This window comes from Geotrypetes seraphini, chromosome 1 (genome assembly GCF_902459505.1).
Source record: "Geotrypetes seraphini chromosome 1, aGeoSer1.1, whole genome shotgun sequence".
In the NCBI taxonomy this organism is placed as follows: domain Eukaryota; kingdom Metazoa; phylum Chordata; class Amphibia; order Gymnophiona; family Dermophiidae; genus Geotrypetes; species Geotrypetes seraphini.
In genome coordinates, this window is record NC_047084.1 from 32,428,949 (window position 1) to 32,452,680 (window position 23,732).

The 23,732-nt window shown below is 45.4% G+C and overlaps 1 protein-coding gene across 4 annotated transcripts in view; it reads left to right on the forward strand.

The window, feature by feature from the left end:
• SCAMP1 (secretory carrier membrane protein 1) overlaps window positions 1-23,732 on the forward strand; it is a 153,287-nt gene that overhangs the window by 79,400 nt on the left and 50,155 nt on the right. For all 4 annotated transcript variants that reach the window (XM_033929462.1, XM_033929444.1, XM_033929437.1 and 1 more), the window contains exons 3-4: window positions 6,109-6,207; window positions 8,463-8,574. In XM_033929462.1, coding sequence (XP_033785353.1) covers window positions 6,109-6,207; window positions 8,463-8,574 — 211 coding nt within the window. The remainder of the gene's footprint in view (window positions 1-6,108; window positions 6,208-8,462; window positions 8,575-23,732) is intronic.

Genomic DNA, 23,732 nt, shown 5'->3' on the forward strand with positions numbered 1-23,732 from the left:
CTGCGGAGTAAAACGTAAAATCCACTTCCCCAGGATGGTGAGTTCTCCACACATCTACCAGTCCCAGTTCGCTCATCAAAAAATTTACGCCAATGCGCTCATTATCTCCCCGCACCGCCCTCGGAGGTCTGCAGTCTAGTGTGGGATCGCTAGTGATGTTGAAATCCCCCGCCAGAATGAGCTCGTAATTAGGCAAGGCCACAATATGAGCAAGCACAGCGGAGAAGAAAGAGTGATCATAAACATTAGGGCCATAAATATTGCACAAGAGCACCGAACGATCCTGAAGGGTGCCAGCCCAAAGGACAAAACGGCCCTGGGGATCCACAATGGTCTTATGCGTAACTGCCACCACCGCTTTATTGATAAGAATCGCGACCCCACGCTGTCTGGAGTTATAAGAAGAGTACACCGCCTCCCCCACCCAATCCCTGACCAACTTGGAATGTTCACTAGATGTAAGGTGGGTCTCCTGGAGGAAAGCCACCGACACCCTTTCCCTCTTCAGGAAAGACATCACCTTCTTACGTTTGATGGGAGAGTGGAGACCATCCACATTAAGAGTTATATAAGTCAGATCAGCCATATCCATGTGAGCTGCAAAGAAACAAGAAAGAAAAACATAGGGTCTCATATTCCCAAAGAGCCTCCCAGCAGAGCCCTCCGGGAAAAAGGAAAAAAGAGAAAGATTCCCCGTCGCCAAGGGATACCCACCCCCTAACCCAGCCCTCCCCCCTCCAATGCCAAACCAACCCCCACCCCCCCATAATGCAACCCCCACCCATCCACTCCTACCCACCCCCCACCTCCCCACCATACAAAAACCCGGGGAGTGCAGCAGGGAAGCCCCCCAGATCCCCCATCGTACCACAGCAACCCTCCCCTGCCAATTCTGGAGGATCCCATGGAGAAAAGAGTACCCACAACCTCGCCTCCCCCTCCCCCCACCCTGCCATCCACACCCCACAAACATTCCCCAAATCCAACACACAAACAGCCCCCACACAAACCCCCCCAGCCACACAGCCCGCACCCTATTCCCCTCCCCCTTCACTACAACAATGTACACATCCCATCCCCTATCACCAGGCAGGCTTGCCCACCCCCCCATCACCCACATCCCCCAAAACCAAAAGGTAAAAAACATCCCCATATAACCCTCCCCCGCCCCCCTCCAGCCCATCCACAAAAGAACAGAGAAACAATAAACAGTGCAAAAACTTAGGAAATACAATGCAAATCCCAGAACCTTCAGAGAACAACAATAATAACAGCCCAGATCAGATCATGTCTCCATCGATCCCATAAAGGTGAGCAACCCCCAAATGAGCTGCCTCCACTCCGGAGTCGAGCAGACATATAGAATCAATAGTGTCCCCAACCTATACAGGCAAATAAACAGACAAACAAATACACAAACAGAGCTCCCCCCCCCCCGGAAAGCAGTATAAGCCAGCATCGCGGACAATACAAAGTCCGCTATCCATCTCGGGGGGGAACACAGTCCAGGCGCCAGAAAATGACAGGCCCAAAGTGAACTGGGACAGGGCAGTCAGAAGTAAAGGGAGCCCCCCTAGGGGCCACCCCCCGGCACCAAGAGTCACTAACGGCACCACACCGCTCCCCCAGTCCACAGAAGGATCCCATACGAGCCTGGAGGAATCAGTGAAGCAAGGACCTGGTATGGCAGGACCGGACAGCCTAGGACGCAGCCTCCCCACGGTGCTCCGCCAAAAAGGCCTGCAGCTCCTCCTTGTTCTCGCACAGACGAGCCCCTTCAGATGTATGAATCCGGACCCTGGCTGGATAGAGGACAGCAAATTTCATACCGCGGTTCCGGAGCTCCGTGCAATAGGGAGCCAAGGCCCTCCGTCTCCCCGCAACATCAGCCGAGTAGTCATTGAAGAGCAGGAGCTTCGCCCCTTCATAGGCCAAAGTCCCAGATCTGCGGAACATCGCCAAAATGCGATCCTTAACAGCTGCATTCAGATATCGGGCAATCACCGGTCTGGGGCGTGCCTCATCCCCTCTCAAAGTCCCAATGCGATGCACCCGCTCAATCACACAGCCTCCTGCTTCAAGGTGCAAGCCCACCTGTTCTGGCAGCCATTTTTCCATGAGGTCTCTCAGCTCCGTATCTTTGACCCGCTCAGGGAGGCCAATGAGTCTCAAATTATTTCGCCGCCCCCTGTTCTCCTGGTCTTCCAGACGGGAGTGGAGCAACTTGCAGGTGGCCTCCAAGTCCTGAACCCGCGTCTCAGTCAGCCCCGCTGCATCTTCCCGGGCCGAAACCCGCTGTTCTAGCTGGGTAATCTGAGACCCTTGGCGCTCAACACAATCCTTCATCTCGTCCACCGCCGCCTGGAATCGTGCAAATTTATCATCAATCAGGGCCGACAGATGCCGAGTCAGCTCCCTGATTGTCTCCTCCTGCAGCGCGACGGTGGTTTTAGGCGAAGCGCTGGCGGCCGCCATATTTGAGGGGAGCGTGGTCTGTCGCAGTTTAACGGGCCGCGGAGTCTTCGAGGGCATGACCCAGGACCCGACACTATCCCCGAGGCAAATTTGCGCCACCACCTTGTGCTGCGAGGTTTCAGCGTATCATGGAGACCAAGAAACAAACCCGGCCACGAGGTAAGCACTGCTATAACAAGCTGGAAGGGCTGGAAAGAAACGGAGCTCGGGCTGGAAGCCTCCGCTCAGCTAAGCCTCATCACGTGACCCCCCAGTCCATCTTAACTATCCCAGCCATCAAAACCCTCCCCAGCCCGTCCTCAACTGAATGTCCATATATAGGACACAGGCCGTGCAAGCCTGCCCAGTACTGTCCTTAGTTCCTTCAATGTATACCCATTATTTTCTGATTAGAGATCCTCTGTGTTCATCCCATGCTTGTTTGAACTCTGTCACCATTTTCTTCTCCACCATCTCCCTTGGGTGCACATTCCACGCATCAACCACCCTCTCCGTAAAGAAGAATTTCCTAACATTACTCTTGAATCTACCACCCCTCAACCTCAAATTATGCCCTCTGGTTTTACCATTTAACTTTCTCTGGAATAGATTTTGTTCTACGTTAATACTTTCAAGTATTTGAATGTCTGAATCATATTGCCCCTGTCCCTTCTTTCCTCTAGGGCATACATATTCAGGATTTCCATTCTCTCCTCATACATCTTCTGGCACAAACCTCCTACCATTTTTGTCGCCTTCTCTGGACCGCTTGAAGTCTTTTAATGTTCTTCGCCAGATATGGTCTCCAAAATTGAACACAATACTCCAAGTGGGGCCTCACCATTGACCTGTACATGGGCATCAACACCTTCTTTCTTCAACTAGTCACGCCTCTCTCTATACAGCCTAGCATCCTTCCGGCAACAGCTACCGCCTTGTCGCACTGTTTCTTCACCTTTAGATATTCAGACACTATCACCCCAAGGTTCCTCTTCCCATCTGTGCATATCATCCTCTCACCTCCCAGCACATACGGCTCCTTCCGATTTCTAATCCCTAAATGCATTACTCTGCACTTCTTTGCATTGAATTTTAGTTGCCAGATATTAAAACCATTCTTCTAACTTTTGCAGATCCGTTTTCATGTTTTCCACTCCCTTCTTTGTCTCTACTCTGTTACAAATCTTGGTATCATCCGCAAAATGGCAAACTTTTCCTTCTAACCCTTCGAGAATGTTGCTCACAAACATTTTAAACAAATCGGCCTCAGCACCGATCCCTGAGGGACTCCACTATTCACCTTTCCCTCCTCCGAGCAAATTCCATTAACCTCCACCCTCTGATGTCTGTCTGTCAACCAATTTCTAATCCAGTTCACCACTTTGGGTCCTAACTTCAGCCCGTCAAGTTTGTTCAAGAGTCGCCTATGAGGAACCGTATCAAAGGATTTGCTGAAATCTAAGTAAATTACGTCTAGCATATGCTCTTGATCCAATTCTCCAGTCACCCAATCAAAGAATTCAATCAGATTCGTCTGGCATGATCTACCTTTTTGTAAAACCATGTTGCCTCAGATCCTGTAACCCATTTGATTCTAGGAATTTCACTATCCTTTCTTTCAGCAATGCTTCCATTATTTTTCCAATAACCGAAGTGAGCCCTGCCCTGTCAATTTTCTCCTGTGCCTGCCTACTGTCTCAATTAGAACGTTCAAGTTCAAACTCAAATTTGGATGTCGGTCAGACCTTAAAGGTATCTAATATAATAAAATGGTAGGCCGCGCATGCGCACTAAAAAAAACGTGTTCCCTGAGCTGTCGCGAAAATACGACTGCGTATGCGCGGCCCCGGCGGCGGCTTTCAAATTAAAAAAAAAAAAATACACAGCTGCGAGACAGGAGCTGCGGTGGCGGCGACTTTCAACGACGAAGAAACTGCAGCTCGGGAAGTCGGGGCCTCCCCCGCCACGTACAACCCACTCCCTCTCCTGCAGCTCAGGTACCACAGAAGCTGTGAAAACGCGCAACCCGGTCCCCGCGTCTGCCTACCCTTCCCCCCAACACAGCGCATTTGCCCCCCCCCCTCTCAGAGAGTCCTTTGCTGCTCACCACCCTTCCCTTGCCGCTGACCCGACTACCTACCCGGCGATTTAAGCAGCAGTCTTCACATGCTGCTTCAGGCACTTCTACTGCCCTGATTTGCTCTGCCGCGTCTCTGATGATGTCATCAGGGACGTGCCAGAGTAAATCAGGGCAGTAGAAGAACCCGAAGCAGCGTGTGAAGACTGCTGCACAGGCTGCTTGAATGGGAGCAGGAAGAGGTGATGATGGACAGGGGGGGAAAAAGGAAGGGAGGCCTATTGTTGGACAGGGGGAGCAGGAAGAGGTGCTGATGGACGGTGGGGGGGGAAATGAAGGGAGGCCTACTGCTGGACAGAGGGAGCAGGAAGAGGTGCTGATGGACAGGGGGGGAGGTAAAACAAAGGGAGAAGGACTGCTGCTGGATAAGGGGAGCTTGAATGGGTGGTGGTGGACAGGGGGGGAAAATAAAGGGAGGCCTAATGCTGGACAGGGGGAGCAGGAAGAGGTGCTGATGGACAGGGGGAAAAAATGAAGGGAGGCCTACTGCTGGACAGGGGGAGCAGGAAGAGATGCTGATGGACAGGGGGAAAATATGAAGGGAGGCCTACTGCTGGACAGGGGGAGCAGGAAGAGATGCTGATGGACGGGGGGGTGTGGAAATGAAGGGAGACCTACTGCTGGACAGAGGGAGCAGGAAGAGGTGATGATGGACAGGGGGGAGGTAAAACAAAGGGAGAAGGGCTGCTGCTGGATAAGGGGAGCAGTGAAGGGGTGGTGGTGGACACAGGGGAGGTAAAAAAAAGGGAGAATGGACAGGAAAAAGTGGCTAAGGAGACAGAGAGAGAAAGAAATAAAGACAGACACACACATATATTCTAGCACCCAAGGGAGGAAAATGCTGCACAGCGAAGTAGGGAGGGGGGAAATGCTGATGCACAAGGAAATGGAGGAGGAGGGAATGCTGAAATGGCTACTGTACAGGAAAGTAGACAAGGGGAGATAAATGCTGCATAGGGGGCAGAAAAAGAGACAAATAGAAAGAAAGACAAATAATAGGAGGGAGGGAGACAGAAAGAAAAGAAGAAAGACACAAGGGCAGGGAGTGAGATAGAAAGAAAGAAAGACAGACATACATATATTCTAGCACCCGTTAATGTAACGGGCTTAAAGACTAGTAAAGAATATTCTATTGCTTTAACACATTGGGGTATTTCTTGAGCTCCCATAATCTATTTGGCATGATTATTTTGCTGTTTTGATTGTTCAGTGGCAATGCTTAATATGTTTGTTATGATTTCAGAGCAGAACAGAGCTGTAGTTTAGGGAGTTTCCCCATACCCCTCCTTCACATGTGTTCTATTTGGGGCTATCAGTCTTCTTTGGTACAAACTGAAGGGTGCAGAATAGCCCTCTGAAGGAGGAGGGATTCAAAAGCTGCAGTGGATTCCTTCTGCATACCTATCTACTAGAAAAGATATTTGCAAGGTAAGAACCTATTTTCTTTTTTCCCGTGATTGAACCTCTTTCATGATGAATTAATTTAATATTAAACTTTTTTTTTTTTTTATTTGTAGCCACCTCCAGGAAGTGTGAAAATACCTAATGCACCGAGCACACAACCAGCTATTATGAAACCAACAGAAGAGCCACCCACTTACACACAAATTGCAAAGGTGAGACTGGGTTTCTAATAATCATAAAATGCTACTTCATTACTCTGCCAATTTAAAACATTTGCTTTCTCTGCCAATACCCTTTAAATACTACCTCTGTTTCTTTTTTGGTGGTTGTCCTCTCTCCCCCCCTCTCTCTCTCTCTCTGCAATTCCAGATGGCAATTAACAAAAAAACTACAGGATCAAGAAATATATAGAAGACCTGAATTATTTCATTTCATTTTGTATTTTGCTTTTCCCACAATAGTTTTAAGCATCTCTTTTGAGATTCATTTCTATGAAAGACACTTCAGAAAACATGCATCCTTAGCGTCTAACTACACTGTGATACATAAGTGCGTATTATTCCCTCCAACCAGCAGATGGAGCTAGAGAGAAAAGCTGAGCTTTTATCAGTGACCTCAAAGATATTATTAGTTAGTGGTGCTCACAGGCAAAGACAGTATTTTCTCTTCTCTACTTCAGCAGATGGTAGATTGAACCAATGGGCCGTCACCCTTACTTTCCAGCATCTGTTGGAGCTCGGCACTGTGGAGCCGGTGCTTCTTGAAGAGTGCTGTCCGAATCATCATTCTTTTTACTTTGTAGTCCCCAAGAAGGACAGATCCTTTCGTTCCATTCTGGACTTGAAGGGAGTAAATGCCTGCCTGGGTGTACAGCATTTTTACATGAAACCCTCAGGTCGGTTGTCACCTCGGTTTGGCTGAGTGAGTTCTTGATGGCCCTGGACCTCATGAAGGCCTATCTACAGATTCCTATTAAAAGCATTATCTTTGCTTCTGTGTTCTTGGGTATCATTACCAGTTTCAGTCCTTACCCTTTGGCTGGCCATGTATATTGGAGCTGTAGATTTCCTCAGTAGAAATCTGTTGGTCCCACAGAAGTAGGATCTTTGTTTTGCAGCCTTTTCACCTGGTAGTAAAGCCCTAGTATGTGACCTCATGGTTACTCAGTAGAATCCAACTTGTTCACACTTCATTTACAGCAAGGAGCAAAAGATAGCTGGTTTGGATGCACAGTTACAGAGCCTAGTACCTTAAGACAGGCTGCAAGTCCATCCCCCTTAATCACTCATTGGTCAAGTCTTAAGCAGGATTGCAAAACATCCATTTCTGATCATTCTAAAAGTGCTGGGTTGGTCTCATCATCCTTGCTATGCAGATCCTCGTGTGTCTTCTAGTAGTTTCTTTCCCCACTCCTTTTCTGTCACAAAGAGGATTTGTCTTTCCTTTGACAGGATTCAGTGGTCATGGAATACCTGAATCCCTGTTGATTTGTCCCTTGAGAGGCATTGATTGACGAGGAAGGGATTTCACCCTTTGTCATTTATTATACTGAAGGCCCACGGGCTGTCTAAGTTCCTGGTGTATGTTAACAGTAATCTGGTAGGTGCTTGAGTGCTAGTGTTAAATAAGCAGGCTGTCCCCTTGGAGGGTTGCTACCCTATCCATTCTATCATTCTTACATAAGATCATAAGAATAGCCTTACTAGATTAGACCAATGGTCCATCTAGCCCGGGATCCTTCTTCATGGTGGCCAATCCAGGTCACAAGTACCTGGCAAAAAACCAAATGGTATCAACATTTCATGCTACTGATCCAGGGCAAGCAGTGTCTTCCCCCATGTCTGTCTCAATAGCAGACTATGGACTTTTCCGCCAGGAACATGTCCAAACATTTTTTAAAAACCAGCTACATTAACCTGATTAGAGCAAGGTTTGGCCCTTAATTCGCCTTAGCTACTAGGTGCTGGCGCAGGGGCAAGGTTGCTGAGTTTTCCATAGTAGCATAACTGGATATTGTCCATTTTTTAAGTGATCAAACAGATTCACCACCCTTAAGAGCAGTCTTCCTGCAGTGGGATCTCACTTTTGTGCTGTTTGCTTTGGCAGGCCCTCCCTTGAGTCTTTCTGGTAAACCTTCTTGAAGTATTTTTGCTTAAAATCACTATTTCTAGTTGTTTGACTAAGGGGATTTCAGAATTGCAAGCACTCTTCTATGGGGGTCTCCATCTTTTTCAGGAGACTCGGTTTATATTTGTATCTTTAGCTTCTCTGCCTCCATCTGCTAGTAGAAGGATATAGCCCATTGGTCAGGACTGGTCTAGCAGGGATCAAGGAAAGAATAAATCTCACTTTTCATTACATATTTATTTTATTTCTAGAGTAAAAGATCCTTGGTGGTTATGGCCCTCTAATTCTAGAACTGAGATTTATTTTCCTGTAGTAGCTAACATGTTCTGTTTTTGTGCAGGAACATGCATTGGCCCAGGCTGAACTTCTCAAACGCCAGGAAGAGTTGGAAAGAAAAGCAGCAGAGCTTGATCGTAGGGAAAGAGAAATACAAAGTCTTAATCAACCAGGTGGTAAGCATTCTGACTTGTTACTTATTGTCATATGAACTTCATTTTTCTTGAAATCTTAAAATATTTAAACTATCAAGAAAGACTGGGGATGTTAAAAAATGTAAGATCATCTAAATCAGTCAGACAGGATGTGGGAGCCTTTAGAATGCTTTCTGTAGTTCAATTTCATATTTTGGTAGAAAGCTTCCAGACATTTCATTTAGATAATGAACTACTTTAATTTAGTGTTTTAATTAAATATCTTATCTGTCAAAGTTATAATGCTTCTGATCATAAAAGTCTATACAAGGATTTTTCTTTTTCTCTTCCTAATGCATAGATGATCTAGAGCAGGGATCCTCCAATTCAGTTGTCGAGGTCCACAACCCAGCCTATTTTACAGGATTTCTACAATGAATGTTTATGAGATTTATTTATATGCAATGGAATTGGTGAATGCAAATAGTTCTTGTACATGTTCATTGTGGAAATCCTTAAAACCAGGCTGTGTTGTGGTCCTCGGGATTGGATTTTAGGACCTCTGATTCTGAGTTATCTTTCAGAGAGCTTTTTTGTTTGATTTATTGAATTTGATATATTACTTTAACTGTCTAGCAGGTCTAAGCGGTGTCTAAAAAAAAAATCGCGGGAAAGAATGCTAGATTATGGTAGGATAGCTCAAAGTACATAAGAACAATCATACTCTTAAAAAATATAAACTTATCAGTCGATCAAACATTCAGTTCAAAAGCTGGGTCTTAAAAGCCTGTCAGGAAAAAAAGTGTGTGTTTTTATTTAGTACACTTCCCCCTCCCCATTCACGGTTTCCCTACTTGTGATTTCACATAATCGTGATTTTTTTTTGGGGGGGAGGAGGGAAAAAGAAACCCCATATTTTTGTCTTCCCCCCGGCATCCTGGCCTTACCTGGTGATTAGGAAATGGCTGTGGGGAGTTCCTGTAGCACGGGGCAGGAGCGTAGGAAGATCGCTCCTGCCCCGAAAACTAGCTAGACCATCAGGTAAGGCCAGGATGCCAGGGGGAGGCGGGGGTGGGTCAGAGCCAGCCATTCGCGGTCCGGCTCTGCCCCTATCCCCCGCGAATAACGAGGGAGAAGTGTAGAACTTTAAAACATTGCTCTGTGTGTAAGAAGTGGGGAAAGGGGGGACAGCTCGTTCCATACTTTTGAAGCAGAAAATGTAAGACAGCATGTCTTATGGATTCAAAGTGGGCTTTTGGGGGGATTTGGTGTTACTAATATGAGACTCTATAGATCTTAAGGTCCTCAGTGGTGTATAGGGGACAGTAAGAGATAATAGATGAGAAGGAACACCTAGATAGTAGACTTTGTGGGTCAGACCTCGTAACTTAAAATAAATTCTAAATAGAACAGGAAGCTAGTATAGGCTAATGAACAAAGGATAAATATAGTCACTGCTCCAAGGACAAGCAGGCATCATAGTCTCACATTTAGGCGACATCATCCATGAAACCTGGCAAGGACAGTCAAAAAGTGTACTGTCTCTTGAAAATCTTTATTCATACCATGCCCGTGCTGGTGCCTTCCTGCCCAACATTGGCTTATGGGACCTGCTGATTTTAATTTTCTGCAGAGCTGAGAATCTGTGTTTTAGTCTCTCTAAGCATGTCAAATTTCAATTCCTTTTTGTGCCTTCTCGTTATTTTTTTCCTTGTTTTTGTCATTTTATTTTCTCTTATTTCCTAATGTTTTTATTGAAAAATGTTCATTCTTTTACCAATTTCACATTTTCAGGCCTTTGAGCTCTTTTCAGCTTGTTCTCAGGCCTTTGACTTCACATTAGCAGTTTTTTCGTTGATATCCAAGGCTACTAGCGACTTTTTGGTGCACTCAATGTTAAAGGATCATTTCAGGTACAGACACACATAACTGGTGTTCAGTGCTAGGTCTTTGTCATGGAGACATTTCATGCACATTCTACTCTCATATACAGAAAAAGTTGCTTAAAGTCAGGAAGTTGCAATTCGAGTAACTTTCCCTTAGAATTTCAGGAACATCAAGTATGGCTGGAGGCTCCTACATTAACACTAACATTAACATTAAAAAATCTTTAAAATCTTATTTATTTAGAGATGCCTTCAATGTTTAAAGCAGATTATGTTTTTAATAGCTGAGATTATATGTACCCTTACCTATTGTTCTTTCCACTTTTCTATTTTAAACGAAAATTGTAACTTATTTTTTCCTTCCCAACTATATGTTTGTTTTAGTCAAATGTTTGTTGTTAAATTGTGAACCTCTTTTTAACCTTATTTTATATATTGTAATGTACATCGCTTAGTGATTACAATAGGCGATTAATCAAATTGTATTAATAAACTTGAAACTTGAACACACAGCCACGTATTACTCTGGCACCGACAGCTTTGACTCTTCATTCCACCTCTTCATCGTTGTGATCCTGTCATCAGGGGAACCTAATAAGAGAGCTAAGAAGCACAAGCATATCTCCCCTCAAAGCATGTATCAGATTATTCTCAGGTGTCAACTCTATCAAGGCACTCTAGGCATCAATGCACCAATGTCCAAACCCCATCGCTTTATTTGGTGTCTCCTCTGAGATGTGCCTCGACATTAAGGACCCCAATGCCTTGGCACCCAATGCAGCCAGCACCTAATGTACCTCTTGCTAACATTGGTACCGGCACCATCTCTACAAGAACAGCTTCGAGTGCTGTTGTAGAAAGAACTAGCTGGGATACTGCCGTCGAACCCCATGCAAATTCCAGCATCAACACTCCTAGTCTCGGCCCAGTCCAAGCAGTGCCCATACAGTCCATCAAGGCCCTAAACTGGTAATGATACCCAAGAACACAGAAGCAAAGATAATGGGAATGTGCAAATAGGCCTCAGTGAGGTCCAGGGCCATCAAGAATTTGCTCAGCCAAACCGAGGTGACAACCAACTTTAGGATTTCCATGTGAAAATGCTGTGCCCTCAGGCAGGCATTCAAGTCCAGAATGGAACAAAAGAGGACCACACAGTAAAAGGAATAATGATTTGGACAGCACTCTTCACGAGGCACCAACTCCACAGTGCCAAGCTCCATGAGATACTGGAAAGTAAGAGTGACAACCCATTGCTTCGACCTACCATCTGAGGTAGAGAAGAGACTCCATGATGTCAAGTATCTACGCTGAAGAGGTGCAGATTACATGCATCCTCTTCTAGAGAGCAGAGCACACCAACCTCACCTTGACATTCTTCATCCCATTCTTGACATTCACCTCAATGTTCTACATCTACAAGAGCTGACATTGAGGAATATGACTCAGACCTGTCACCACGCTCTTCCAGTGACTATCCAGAGTTGTCTGCTGATGAGTCTTAGGAGATCCTTCACCTTCTCCTCCTCCTCTTTGTAGACGGTCACCTTCTGAAAGTCCATCATTTTCTAACTTTATCAGACAAATGTAAAAAATGCTTCCTATAAACATGGAGTCTGAGGCAGAGCCTCCAGCAGAACTCATGGAAGCTCTAGACCAGGGGTAGGCAACTCCGGTCCTCGAGAGCCAGAATCCAGTCAGGTTTTCAGGATTTCCCCAATGAATATGCATTGAAAGCAGTGCATGCAAATAGATCTCATGCATATTTATTGGGGAAATCCTGAAAACCCAACTGGATTGTGGCCCTTGAGGACTGGAGTTGCCCATCCCTGCTCTAGACTATAAGAAGTGGCCTAGAAGAACATAAGAATTTCCATACTGTAACAGACTGAAGGTCCATCAAGTCCAGTATCCTGTTTCCAACAGTGGCCAATCCAGGTCACAAATACCTAGCTAGATCCCAAATAGTAAAACAGATTTTATGCAGTTTATCCTAGGAATTAGCAGTGGATTCCCCCAAGCCATCTCAATAATGGCCGCTTCATAATCTGATGAAGGAAGCATTATTGAAAAACTGGAATACACCACCCACTATCCCACTGACTCCATGTAAACTGGACACACTATCTAGAATCCAATCTTGTCCAGATTTTGACAAACCACAACTACATCACCAATCCTTGGTTATAGGAGGAAGTGATGTCAGCTTCCAAGATGGATGCCTGAGCTATTAGTTCTGCTTGCTCACTAGCTATAATTGCTTTTTTCACGGCTTCCCAGCAGTAGATTTGCAGCCTCCTGCGCGACTCTCCCTAAAGGAAAACTTTCTTCACACTATGGCAGTGAAACAGCGTGCTCTAAATCTGGTGTAGTTCACCTACCCAAAGCAAGCAAATCCAGACCACATGACAGGCAAGTTGGCGGCAAAGGCCTCTCCAGAGAACATAAGTGAAAGCCCCAATAAATAATTAACAGGGGCAGGAGGGTCCGACTCAGTCATGGACTTGGCACTTTTAGCAAACTGAAAGCTTGGATGGCAGAAATAAAATCAGATGTGAAAGCAATTCGTGCTGATCTTACCACGCTGGCTTTTGACCTGCATGAGGAAATAACGGCCCTGGGACAATGTGGCTGATAACAAAGAGAGATTGGAAGAACAGGCTGATTCCATCGCCAGCTGTGATCAGGGGCTGCTTGAGTGTAAGCGAACTTTGTTGCAGCTAACAGATAAACTGGAAGATTTAAAAAATAGAGGGCAGTGATACAATTTGTGTTTTCATGGTATACTGGACCCCTGAATACTCAAACGCAGGAGAAGTGGTTGGAAAAATTGTGCATACCATTTTACAAGAACAGGATTCTGCTATGGACCTTTCTGCCATACAACTAGAATGTGCACATCATGCGTTGGGTCGCCCTTGTGCTAATGTGGTCTGTGATATTGTGGCCTGTTTTTGCGACTTTAAATTGAAAGAACGGGTCCTGAAATGGGCTCAGGCAAATGGTACTGTTATGGGACTCCTATGAAGTGGAGGTTTTTGAAGATATTGCATCTACCACCTTGAAACAGCAGCGCGAGCTCCTTCCACTCACTTTTTTGCTACACCATAAAGGGATTAGTTACAAATGGTAGCATCATTTTGCCCTTTCTTATTACTAAGAGGGTCAATTGTACTAGACTTGCACTAAGGAGGAGGCTCTGGAGAGGTTTCCAGCATTGAACTCTGAGCCTGACTCGGCAGCACCAGAGAAACAGATTCCCCCTAAACTGCAACCAATCCTTAGTTGTAGAGTCTGCTTTAAAGTGAGCAAACAGTTCATGAACTTATGCCAGTACTCTACCGGGCAGAGAAGGCAAAACTTTGGATAAATTTGGTAGCTGAGTATTCAAAGATACCTTGCTCACTAATAGGATACTAAATTACAGTTTTTATATGAAATACCTCATTCAAAAATTGTCATCTTTTGCACAATACATACCATCAGAACATTTTAAATCCTTTCAGCATTTGACCAATATCTCCCAGAAACCAGAAAATACATGTTACGGTCAACATTCGATGCCTTTGACATCACCTCTCTCGTACTACAGCAGTATCCATTGCGATGCAGAGGCAGGCTTGGCTTCAAATTTCTGACTTAGATGTCGGTGTTCAAGACTAACTTTCCAATATCCCATGAATAGGAGATGATCTATTTGGGGATTGTATTGAGGAAGCAACTCAAAAGATCAAGACCCATAATGATTGCATGACAATCATGTCAACTACTAAATCTTCAGTCATAAACATTCAGATTGCATCCTAATACCTCCAAATGCTCATCTTATTACTCTAAGTCAGAAGTCTCAAACACGTGGCCCACGGGCCGCATGCGGCCCCCCAGGAACTTTTTTGCAGCCCACGATCTGTCCTCTCCACTTCACAAGTTTTCCGATTGTGGAGAGGACAATCATACAGACCACGACTGCGGCTCGCCTAAAGCAAGGGTCCCCAATCTGCTTCCCTTCCCTTCTCACTGCCCTCCCTCAAGCCACTGCAATCGGGGAACAGGCCAGTGCTGACGTCTTAGCTCTCCCTGCTTATCTGCCCCAGCTCGGAGCCGACCAATTCTCGCCACCTGACGTCAATTCTAACGTCGGGGAGGAAGTTCCAGGCCAGCCAATTGCTGCCTGGCTAGCCTGGAACTTCCTCTCCGACGTTAGAATTGATGTCGGGTGGCGAGAATTGGTCGGCCCCGTGCTGGGGAAGATAAGCAAGGAAAGCTAAGACCTTGGCACTGGCCTGTTCCCCGATTTCGGCAGTGGCGGTCTGTTCCCCAATGGTGGTGGCTTGGGGGAGGGCAGGGAGAAATAAAGAAAGAAAGGGGGGGACAGGGAGACAGAAAGAAAGAAGGGAGACGGGACACGGAGAGAGAAAGACAGAAAGAAAGGACGGGCATGGAGAAAGAAAAAAAGAAAGAAAGGGGGCACGGAGAGAGAGAGAAAGACAGACATATAGAAAGAAAGGGGGCATGGAGAAAGAAAGAAAGAAGGGGGCAGGGTGAAAGAAATAAAAAGTTGGGGGAGTGAAGAGACAGATGCCAGACCAGGGGAAAGGAAGGAAGGAGGGAGGGAGAGAAAGGAAAGAAAGAGATGTCAGACCATGGAAATAGGGACGGAAGAAGAGAGAGATAGAAGGGAAGGTAAGACATGGAAACGTAGATTTTGAAAAGAAAGCAGAAAAATTGAATATTAAGTTAATGCCAAAGATGGATGCAACTTCGTTATAGCAAATTACAGGGACTGTCTATAAACAATAGTCAGTAAAAGGCTATGTATATAATGGGAGACTGACTATATAATAAAGAAACTACCAGTGTGGAGAAAAGGAATAACTCATTAGCTGTACGCTCAGAGAAATGAAACTCTGAAGAGGGGGTGAGAACCTCCTCTTGGGGTAAGAGTTTACCATCCAATCATTGCATATGTTTCATGAACTCTCTGAACACTGGTAAAACATGTATTGATAATTAGACTTGCTTGTAAGGCTGGCGTAAATATTCAGATTTCTTATGCCACAAATCTCACTGGATTGCTAGTTTGGAACACTTATCTTGTAAGTATAGCTCTCAGGGGTCTCAATGCGGCCCCGTTTCGTGTTCTGCTTCAGGAGACCCAGAAACACTTAATTGAACGATGTACTCATTGAGACTCTGTACAACAGTAACAGCTTTCCATGAGAAAATCTAAAGTACAAAAATTTAAATCAGAACCACACAAACCGTAGAAAAATATACTTAAATAGTCTACGCTGTGGGAAAAGTTAATGTCTTATTGGCAAAGATGAGGCGGGAAACACAAGAAAATTCAAAAAAGTACATACCAATTGCAAACTTCCAAAGTTCCAAGCAACAGAGAGCCCTGCCTGCCTCACCCGATTTAAAGCAAAGGGGAGGGAGAGGGAGGGGAGCTCTGTATGCAAACGTGATGACATCATAACGTGAAAAAAGTTACAGCTGTGGGTGAACAACTGTCACTGTAAATAAAGATGATTGAAAAGATGAAAAAACTGTAAAAAATGAAAAAATGTAAAAAATGTAAAAAGATATTTGTGAAAAGTCCCAAACACATCAGAGAAATGCCACCCATTCTATTTCATTGTTAAGTCCTTGAGGGTGCAAAGTATTAAGTTCGTGTATCCATTTCTGTTCCTTTCGCCAGAGTAGCTTAGCTGTGTCACCACCTCTCGTGGTAACAATGGTGTCTAATACTGAGAATTTCAAATCCGCTAAAACATGCCGGCGTTGAAGCCAGTGAAGAACCAACGGAGCTTCTTGTATGCCTGACTTAATTCTGCTGATGTGCTCAACAATCCGAGTTTTGACACTGCGGGTGGTGCAGCCCACATACAGTAGGCTGCACGGACATTGAATTACATAAACCACTTGTTTAGAGTTGCAGTCCGAAGCCCTCAGCATGTGTTTTCTCTTTATGTGAACATTCATCTCTTGCAGGGAAACACAGTATTGGCATATTTTGCAGTGCCCACACGGGTGATGACCACTCGCGGTGGCAGGGACTTCATTAGAGGGACTGATGAACTGAGAGTGAACCAATCTCTGTTTCAAATTCTGCTTCCTAGAAAATGCAAAACGAGGAAGTTCTTGAAATTCCTGATGTATCTGTAAAATGTGCCAATGTTGTTTGATGATCCGTTTAATTTGAAACGCTAAGTGTGACTATGGTAACACACACACTAAAGACTGTTCATTAGATTTAGGATGGGATTCTAACAACAGCTCACGGTTGGCATATAGCCCCCTTTTGTAGGCTTTTCGAATAACTGTAGTGGGATACCCCTTCTCCCGGAACCTCTCTTTCATAGCTTCTGATTTGGCAATATAATCCTTCACAGAGGTGCAGAGCCTACGAAGCCTCAGAAACTGCCCTGCTGGGATATTATCCCGCAAGTGCCTGTGATGAAAGCTATCATACTGTAGGAGGTTGTTCCGATCAGTTGGCTTGCGGTATATGCTAGTTTGGAACCTTCCATCCACCATAAAAATGTTGATATCCAGAAATGGCACTTGATAACAATCCTTGGTCATGGTAAACTTTAAATTGACATCACAGTTATTGAGCCATATTAGGAACTGATCTAATTCTCCTGCAGTACCCATCCATACGCCCAAAATGTCATCAATATATCGCTTCCAGAACAGGAGATTTTGCCAATATATTGATGGATATAAAAACATCTGCTCAAACTTAGAAACATATAGGCAGGCTATGGATGGGGCCATTTTGGCTCCCATGGCTGTACCCTTAACTTGCTTGTAAAAGGTATCTCCAAATTGAAAATAGTTCATACCTAAGGCGATAGAAGCTAGTTTCACAAGGAAGGTAATCCTGTTATCGGAGATGGCCAGCGCTTGTAATTCAGATCTAACAATATCTATTGCCTCACGTTGAGGTATGTTCGTATACAAAGCTGTGATGTCCAAGGTAAAGATCGTAGCGCTATTAGGGATGTTATCAAATGTGGCCAAGAATTTTATCATGCTAGCAGAGTCCAAAACATATGAAGGCGCTAAAGGAACACGATCTTTAAGGTATGAGTCCAGTATGGACGAGAGAGGTTCCAAAACAGACCCTATGCCTGAAACAATCGGTCTGCCTGGTGGGTTAGTGAGGGATTTATGAATTTTGGGAACAAAATATATGACTGGAATCTTGGGATACTTGCATGACAGGAACCTATATTCTCTCTCACTAATAATCCCCTTCTCCAAACCATGAACCAAACAGTGGGAAATGACATCCTGAATATCCTCAGTGGGATCTTGATGCAACACCTCATAGTATGTGGTGTCTGTGAGTTGGCGAGAGGCTTCCGCAACATACTGGTCTGAATCTAAGATAACTATTCCTCCCCCCTTATCCGCTGGGCGGATAACAATACTGCTATCCGAGGCTAAAGATTGTAAAGCCTCATGCTGTCTGCGGGAGAGGTTAAGGCGCAAGGAGAATTGTTGATGTTCTAAAATCCCCACTTCCTTCAAAATAAGATTTTCAAATGCCTGTATGTGAGGGTCAACGGTGCCTGTGGGACACCATGTAGATTTCAGCTGGTTAGAGACCTCAGGGTCAACTATGATGTTATCCTGACTCCCCTACTCTTCCTTTTGAAAATAATTTTTAAGTTTACATTTCCTAATAAACTTAAATAATGCTATTCGGGTGTTAAAAGGTTGATAGTTGCTTGAAGGAACAAACGAAAGCCCCTTATCTGCAGGAGAATTAGATCAGTTCCTAATATGGCTCAATAACTGTGATGTCAATTTAAAGTTTACCATGACCAAGGATTGTTATCAAGTGCCATTTCTGGACATCAACATTTTTATGGTGGATGGAAGGTTCCAAACTAGCATATACCGCAAGCCAACTGATCGGAACAACCTCCTACAGTATGATAGCTTTCATCCCAGGCACTTGCGGGATAACATCCCAGCAGGGCAGTTTCTGAGGCTTCGTAGGCTCTGCACCTCTGTGAAGGATTATATTAAGAACATAAGAAGTTGCCTCCGCTGAGGCAGACCAGAGGTCCATCTCGCCCAGCGGTCCGCTCCCGCGGCGGCCCATCAGGCCCATTGCCTGAGCAATGGTCCCAGACTATCCCTATAACCTACCGCTACTCTTATCTGTACCCCTCAATTCCTTTATCCTCTAGGAACCTATCCAAACCTTCTTTGAAGCCTTGTAACGTGCTCCGGCCTATCACAGCCTCCGGAAGCGCGTTCCATGTGTCCACCACCCTCTGGGTGAAAAAGAACTTTCTGGCATTTGTTTTAAACCTGTCTCCTTTTAATTTTTCCGAGTGCCCCCTTGTACTTGTGGTTCCCCGTAATCTGAAAAATCTGTCCCTGTCTACCTTTTCTATACCCTTCAGGATCTTGAAGGTTTCTATCATGTCTCCTCTAAGTCTCCGCTTTTCCAGGGAGAACAGCCCCAGCTTTTTCAGTCTGTCAGTATATGAGAGGTTTTCCATACCTCTTATCAGTTTAGTTGCTCTTCTCTGGACTCCCTCAAGTACCGCCATGTCCTTTTTGAGGTACGGCGACCAATATTGGACACAGTACTCCAGATGCGGTCGCACCATTGAACGATACAGTGGCAGGATGACCTCCTTCGTCCTGGTCGTGATACCCTTCTTAATGATACCCAACATTTTGTTTGCTTTTCTTGAGGCTGTGGCGCACTGTGCCGACGCCTTTAAAGACGTGTCCACCATCACTCCCAGGTCTCTTTCAAGGTTACTTACCCCTAGCAATGACCCTCCCATTTTGTAGCTGAACATCGTGTTCTTTTTCCCTACATGCATGACCTTGCATTTCCCTACATTAAAGTTCATTTGCCATTTTTTGGCCCATTTTTCTAGCGTCGTTAGGTCCCTTTGCAGATCTTCGCAGTCTTCCATGGTTTCAACCCTGCGGTAGAGTTTGGTGTCATCCGCAAATTTAATAACTTCACAATTTGTTCCCGCCTCCAGGTCATTAATAAATATATTGAACAGGAGCGGTCCCAGCACCGACCCCTGCGGAACTCCGCTCGTGACCCCATGCCAGTCTGAGTAATGGCCCTTCACTCCAACCCTCTGTTTCCTGTCTGCCAGCCAGTTTTTGATCCATCGGTGGACCTCCCCTTGCACCCCGTGTCTCCACAGCTTTTTAAGCAGTCTTTCGTGCGGTACCTTGTCAAAGGCTTTTTGAAAGTCAAGGTAAATGATGTCAATGGATTCCCCTTTATCCACCTGTCTGTTTACCCCCTCAAAGAAGTACAATAAGTTTGTGAGGCATGACCTACCCTTGCAGAAGCCGTGCTGGCTCGACTTTAGCTGTCCATTGTTTTCTATGTGTTCACAGATACTGTCCTTAATCAGTGCTTCCATCATTTTCCCCGGGACCGAGGTCAAGCTCACCGGCCTGTAGTTCCCCGGGTCCCCCCTTGAACCCTTCTTGAAGATGGGTGTGACATTTGCAATTTTCCAATCCTCCGGGATCTCTCCAGTTTTTAAGGATATGTTACATATTTGGCGAAGTGGCTCTGCTATTACGTTCCTTAGTTCCTTGAGTACCCTTGGGTGAATGCCGTCCGGACCTGGCGATTTGTCGCTCTTTAGTCTGTCTATCTGCCTGAGGACATCCTCTTGGCTTACCTCTAGTTGGACCAGCTTTTCATCCCGATCCCCATTTCCTAATTGCCAAATCAGAAGCTATGAAAGAGAGGTTCCGGGAGAAGGGGTATCCCACTACAGTTATTCGAAAAGCCTACAAAAGGGGGCTATATGCCAACCGTGAGCTGTTGTTAGAATCCCATCCTAAATCTAATGAACAGTCTTTAGTGTGTGTGTTACCATATTCACACTTAGCGTTTCAAATTAAACGGATCATCAAACAACATTGGCACATTTTACAGATACATCAGGAATTTCAAGAACTTCCTCGTTTTACATTTTCTAGGAATCAGAATTTGAAACAGAGATTGGTTCACTCTCAGTTCATCAGTCCCTCTAATGAAGACCCTGCCACCGCGGGTGGTCATCACCAGCGTTCCCGCTAAGCTGCGCTGGGGTGCGCTGGCGCTCAAAATATTACCTCGCAGCGCACAAGTTTCTCGTCACAGCGCACACAGTGTAGAGCACAGTTCTTCAACCGCCGGTCCGCAAACAAAATCTTGCCGGTCCGCGAAGGATTCGGTCCCCGCCGCAACGAAAGGCCGGCGTCAGCTGACTTGCAACTTCCTGTTGTAGTCGCTGTGCCGGGACTCCTGCCTTCGCCGGGACTCCTGCCTTCCACCGCGTTTGCCTCCTGCCTTGTCTCCGCACCTCCAGACCAGCAGCGGCAGCTGTGTATGCTTTTAACTTCGGCACAGAGCTGCCCCTAATCAATAGTTTAGCGCGGTTTCATAAGGCAGCCTCGGGGCCTTTGCTAGGCCGGCCCACATCGCATCATCGAAGCGGGCCGGCTATCAAAGGCCCCGAGGCTGCCTCATGAAACCGCGCTAAACTATTGATTAGGGGCAGCTCTGTGCCGAAGTTAAAAGCATACACAGCTGCCGCTGCTGGTCTGAACTCTTGGGCCGCTGAAGGAGGGCAAAAAGCAGCTGTCCTGGAGGTTTCCCTTCCTCTCGCCTTTACAGGTTCCTTTTTTCCACCTTTTTTTTTTTCCTTCAAACGGCAACGGGCCCCAGCATCGACATCAATCAAGTAAGTTCCACTGTCAATCAAGCGGTTCTGCTCGGCCAAAGCTTCCCCTGTGACATGAGCCACCCTCAGGGGAAAGAAAGTGACCCACAAAGGTGAGGGGAAGGGGGGCAGATGATGGAAGTTGGGGGGGGGGGAGAGAGAGAGAGAGAGAGAAGGGGCAGATGATGGAATGGAGGAGATGAGAGAGAGAGAGAAGGGGACAGATGATGGAAGTGAGAAGAAGGGAGAGAGAGCAGAAGGCAGATGGATGTCAGTTGAGAAGGGAGAGCAGATGCTGAATGGAAGTGGGGAAAGAACACATACTGGATGGAAGGAGGAGATAAATAAAGGGGGAAGAAAATAGTAAGATAATGGAGGGGTGAGGGAAAGGGGTGACAAGCTGTGTGTAGACACAGTGAAAAGAGGGAAATGGGACTAAATAGTAAGAAAGAATTTAATTTAGATGGAGGCAGAAAATAGAGAAGGAAGACCAGAGAAGAAAAGGGAAGAGAGAGCAGAGAATGATCAGATCTGAGTGGAGGAAATGAGAAGAGAGATATGCTAAAAACCACAGGGGGGAGGGAAGGATAGAGATGCCAGACCATGAGGGGAACAGAAGGAAGATGATGGATGCTAGACCAAATTGGGGGGTGGGGTGGGGGGGGGGGGCAGGAGGAGAGATGGCAGGGAAAGACAGACAGTGAATGGAAGGGGCAGATGCTGGACTGAAGAGACAGAGAAGGTTATCATGCTGCTGTACCGGGCCATGGTACGCCCTCACCTGGAGTACTGCGTCCAGCACTGGTACTTTAAGAAGGACACGGTACTACTCGAAAGGATCCAGAGAAGAGCAACTAAAATGGTTAAGGGGCTGGAGGAGTTGCCGTACAGCGAAAGATTAGAGAAACTGGGCCTCTTCTCCCTTGAGCAGAGGAGATTGAGAGGGGACATGATAGAAACATTCAAGGTACTGAAGGGAATAGACTTAGTAGCTAAGGCAGGGAGAACGAGAGGGCACTCTCTAAAGTTGAAAGGGGATAGATTCCATACAAACGTAAGGAAGTTCTGTGGTAGAAAGCAACATATTTATTTGGCTCATAACTTGCTGGCGCCCGATATTTTTAGCTCACAGTGAAAAAAGTTTGCTCACAACACCCGCCCGCTTAGAGGGAACACTGGGACTCATCACCCGTGTGGGCATTGCAAAATATGCCAATACAGTGTTTCCCTGCAAGAGATGAATGTTCACATAAAGAGAAAACACACGCTGAGGGCTTCGGGCTGCAACTCTAAACAAGTGGTTTACGTAATTCAATGTCCGTGCAGCCTAACCGCAGTGTCAAAACTCGGATTGTTGAGCACATCAGCAGAATTAAGTCAGGCATACAAGAAGCCCCATTGGTTCTTCACTGGCTTCAACTCCGGCATGTTTTAGCGGATTTGAAATTCTCAGTATTAGACACCATTGTTATCACGAGAGGTGGTGACACAGCTAAGCTACTCTGGCGAAAGGAACAGAAATGGATACACGAACTTAATACTTTGCACCCTCAAGGACTTAACAATGAAATAGAATGGGTGGCATTTCTCTGATGTGTTTGGGACTTTTCACAAATATCTTTTTACATTTTTTCATTTTTTACAGTTTTTTCATCTTTTCAATCATCTTTATTTACAGTGACAGTTGTTCACCCACAGCTGTAACTTTTTTCACGTTATGATGTCATCACGTTTGCATACAGAGCTCCCCTCCCCTTCCCTCCCCTTTGCTTTAAATCGGGTGAGGCAGGCAGGGCTCTCTGTTGCTTGGAACTTTGGAAGTTTGCAATTGGTATGTACTTTTTTGAATTTTCTTGTGTTTCCCGCCTCATCTTTGCCAATAAGACATTAACTTTTCCCACAGCGTAGACTATTTAAGTATATTTTTCTACGGTTTGTGTGGTTCTGATTTAAATTTTTGTATTTTAGATTTTCTCATGGAAAGCTGTTACTGTTGTACAGAGTCTCAATGAGTACATCGTTCAATTAAGAGTTTCTGGGTCTCCTGAAGCAGAACACGAAACGGGGCCGCGTTGAGACCCATGAAAGCTATACTTACAAGATAAGTGTTCCAAACTAGCAATCCAGTGAGATTTGTGGCATAAGAAATTTGAATATTTACGCCAGCCTTACAAGCAAGTCTAATTATCAATACATGTTTTACCAGTGTTCAGAGAGTGTTTTTTCATGAAACATATGCAATGATTGGATGGTAAACTCTTACCCCAAGAGGAGGTTTTCACCCCCTCTTCAGAGTTTCATTTCTCTGAGCGTACAGCTAATGAGTTATTCATTTTCTCCACACTGGTAGTTTCTTTATTATATAGTCAGTCTCCCATTATATATAAAGATGGATGCAAGGCAGAAAGTGAAGACGGACATAAAAACAGTCAAAGGACAAGAAGGAAACAGTTAAAAGCACAGAAAAATAAAGTCACCAGCCAACAAAGGTAGGGAAAATGATTTTATTTTCAATATAGTGATTGAAATGTGTCAGTTTTGAGAAAGGAAAGATATTAAACTTTAAATGTGAGGGTTGCAGAAAAAATAG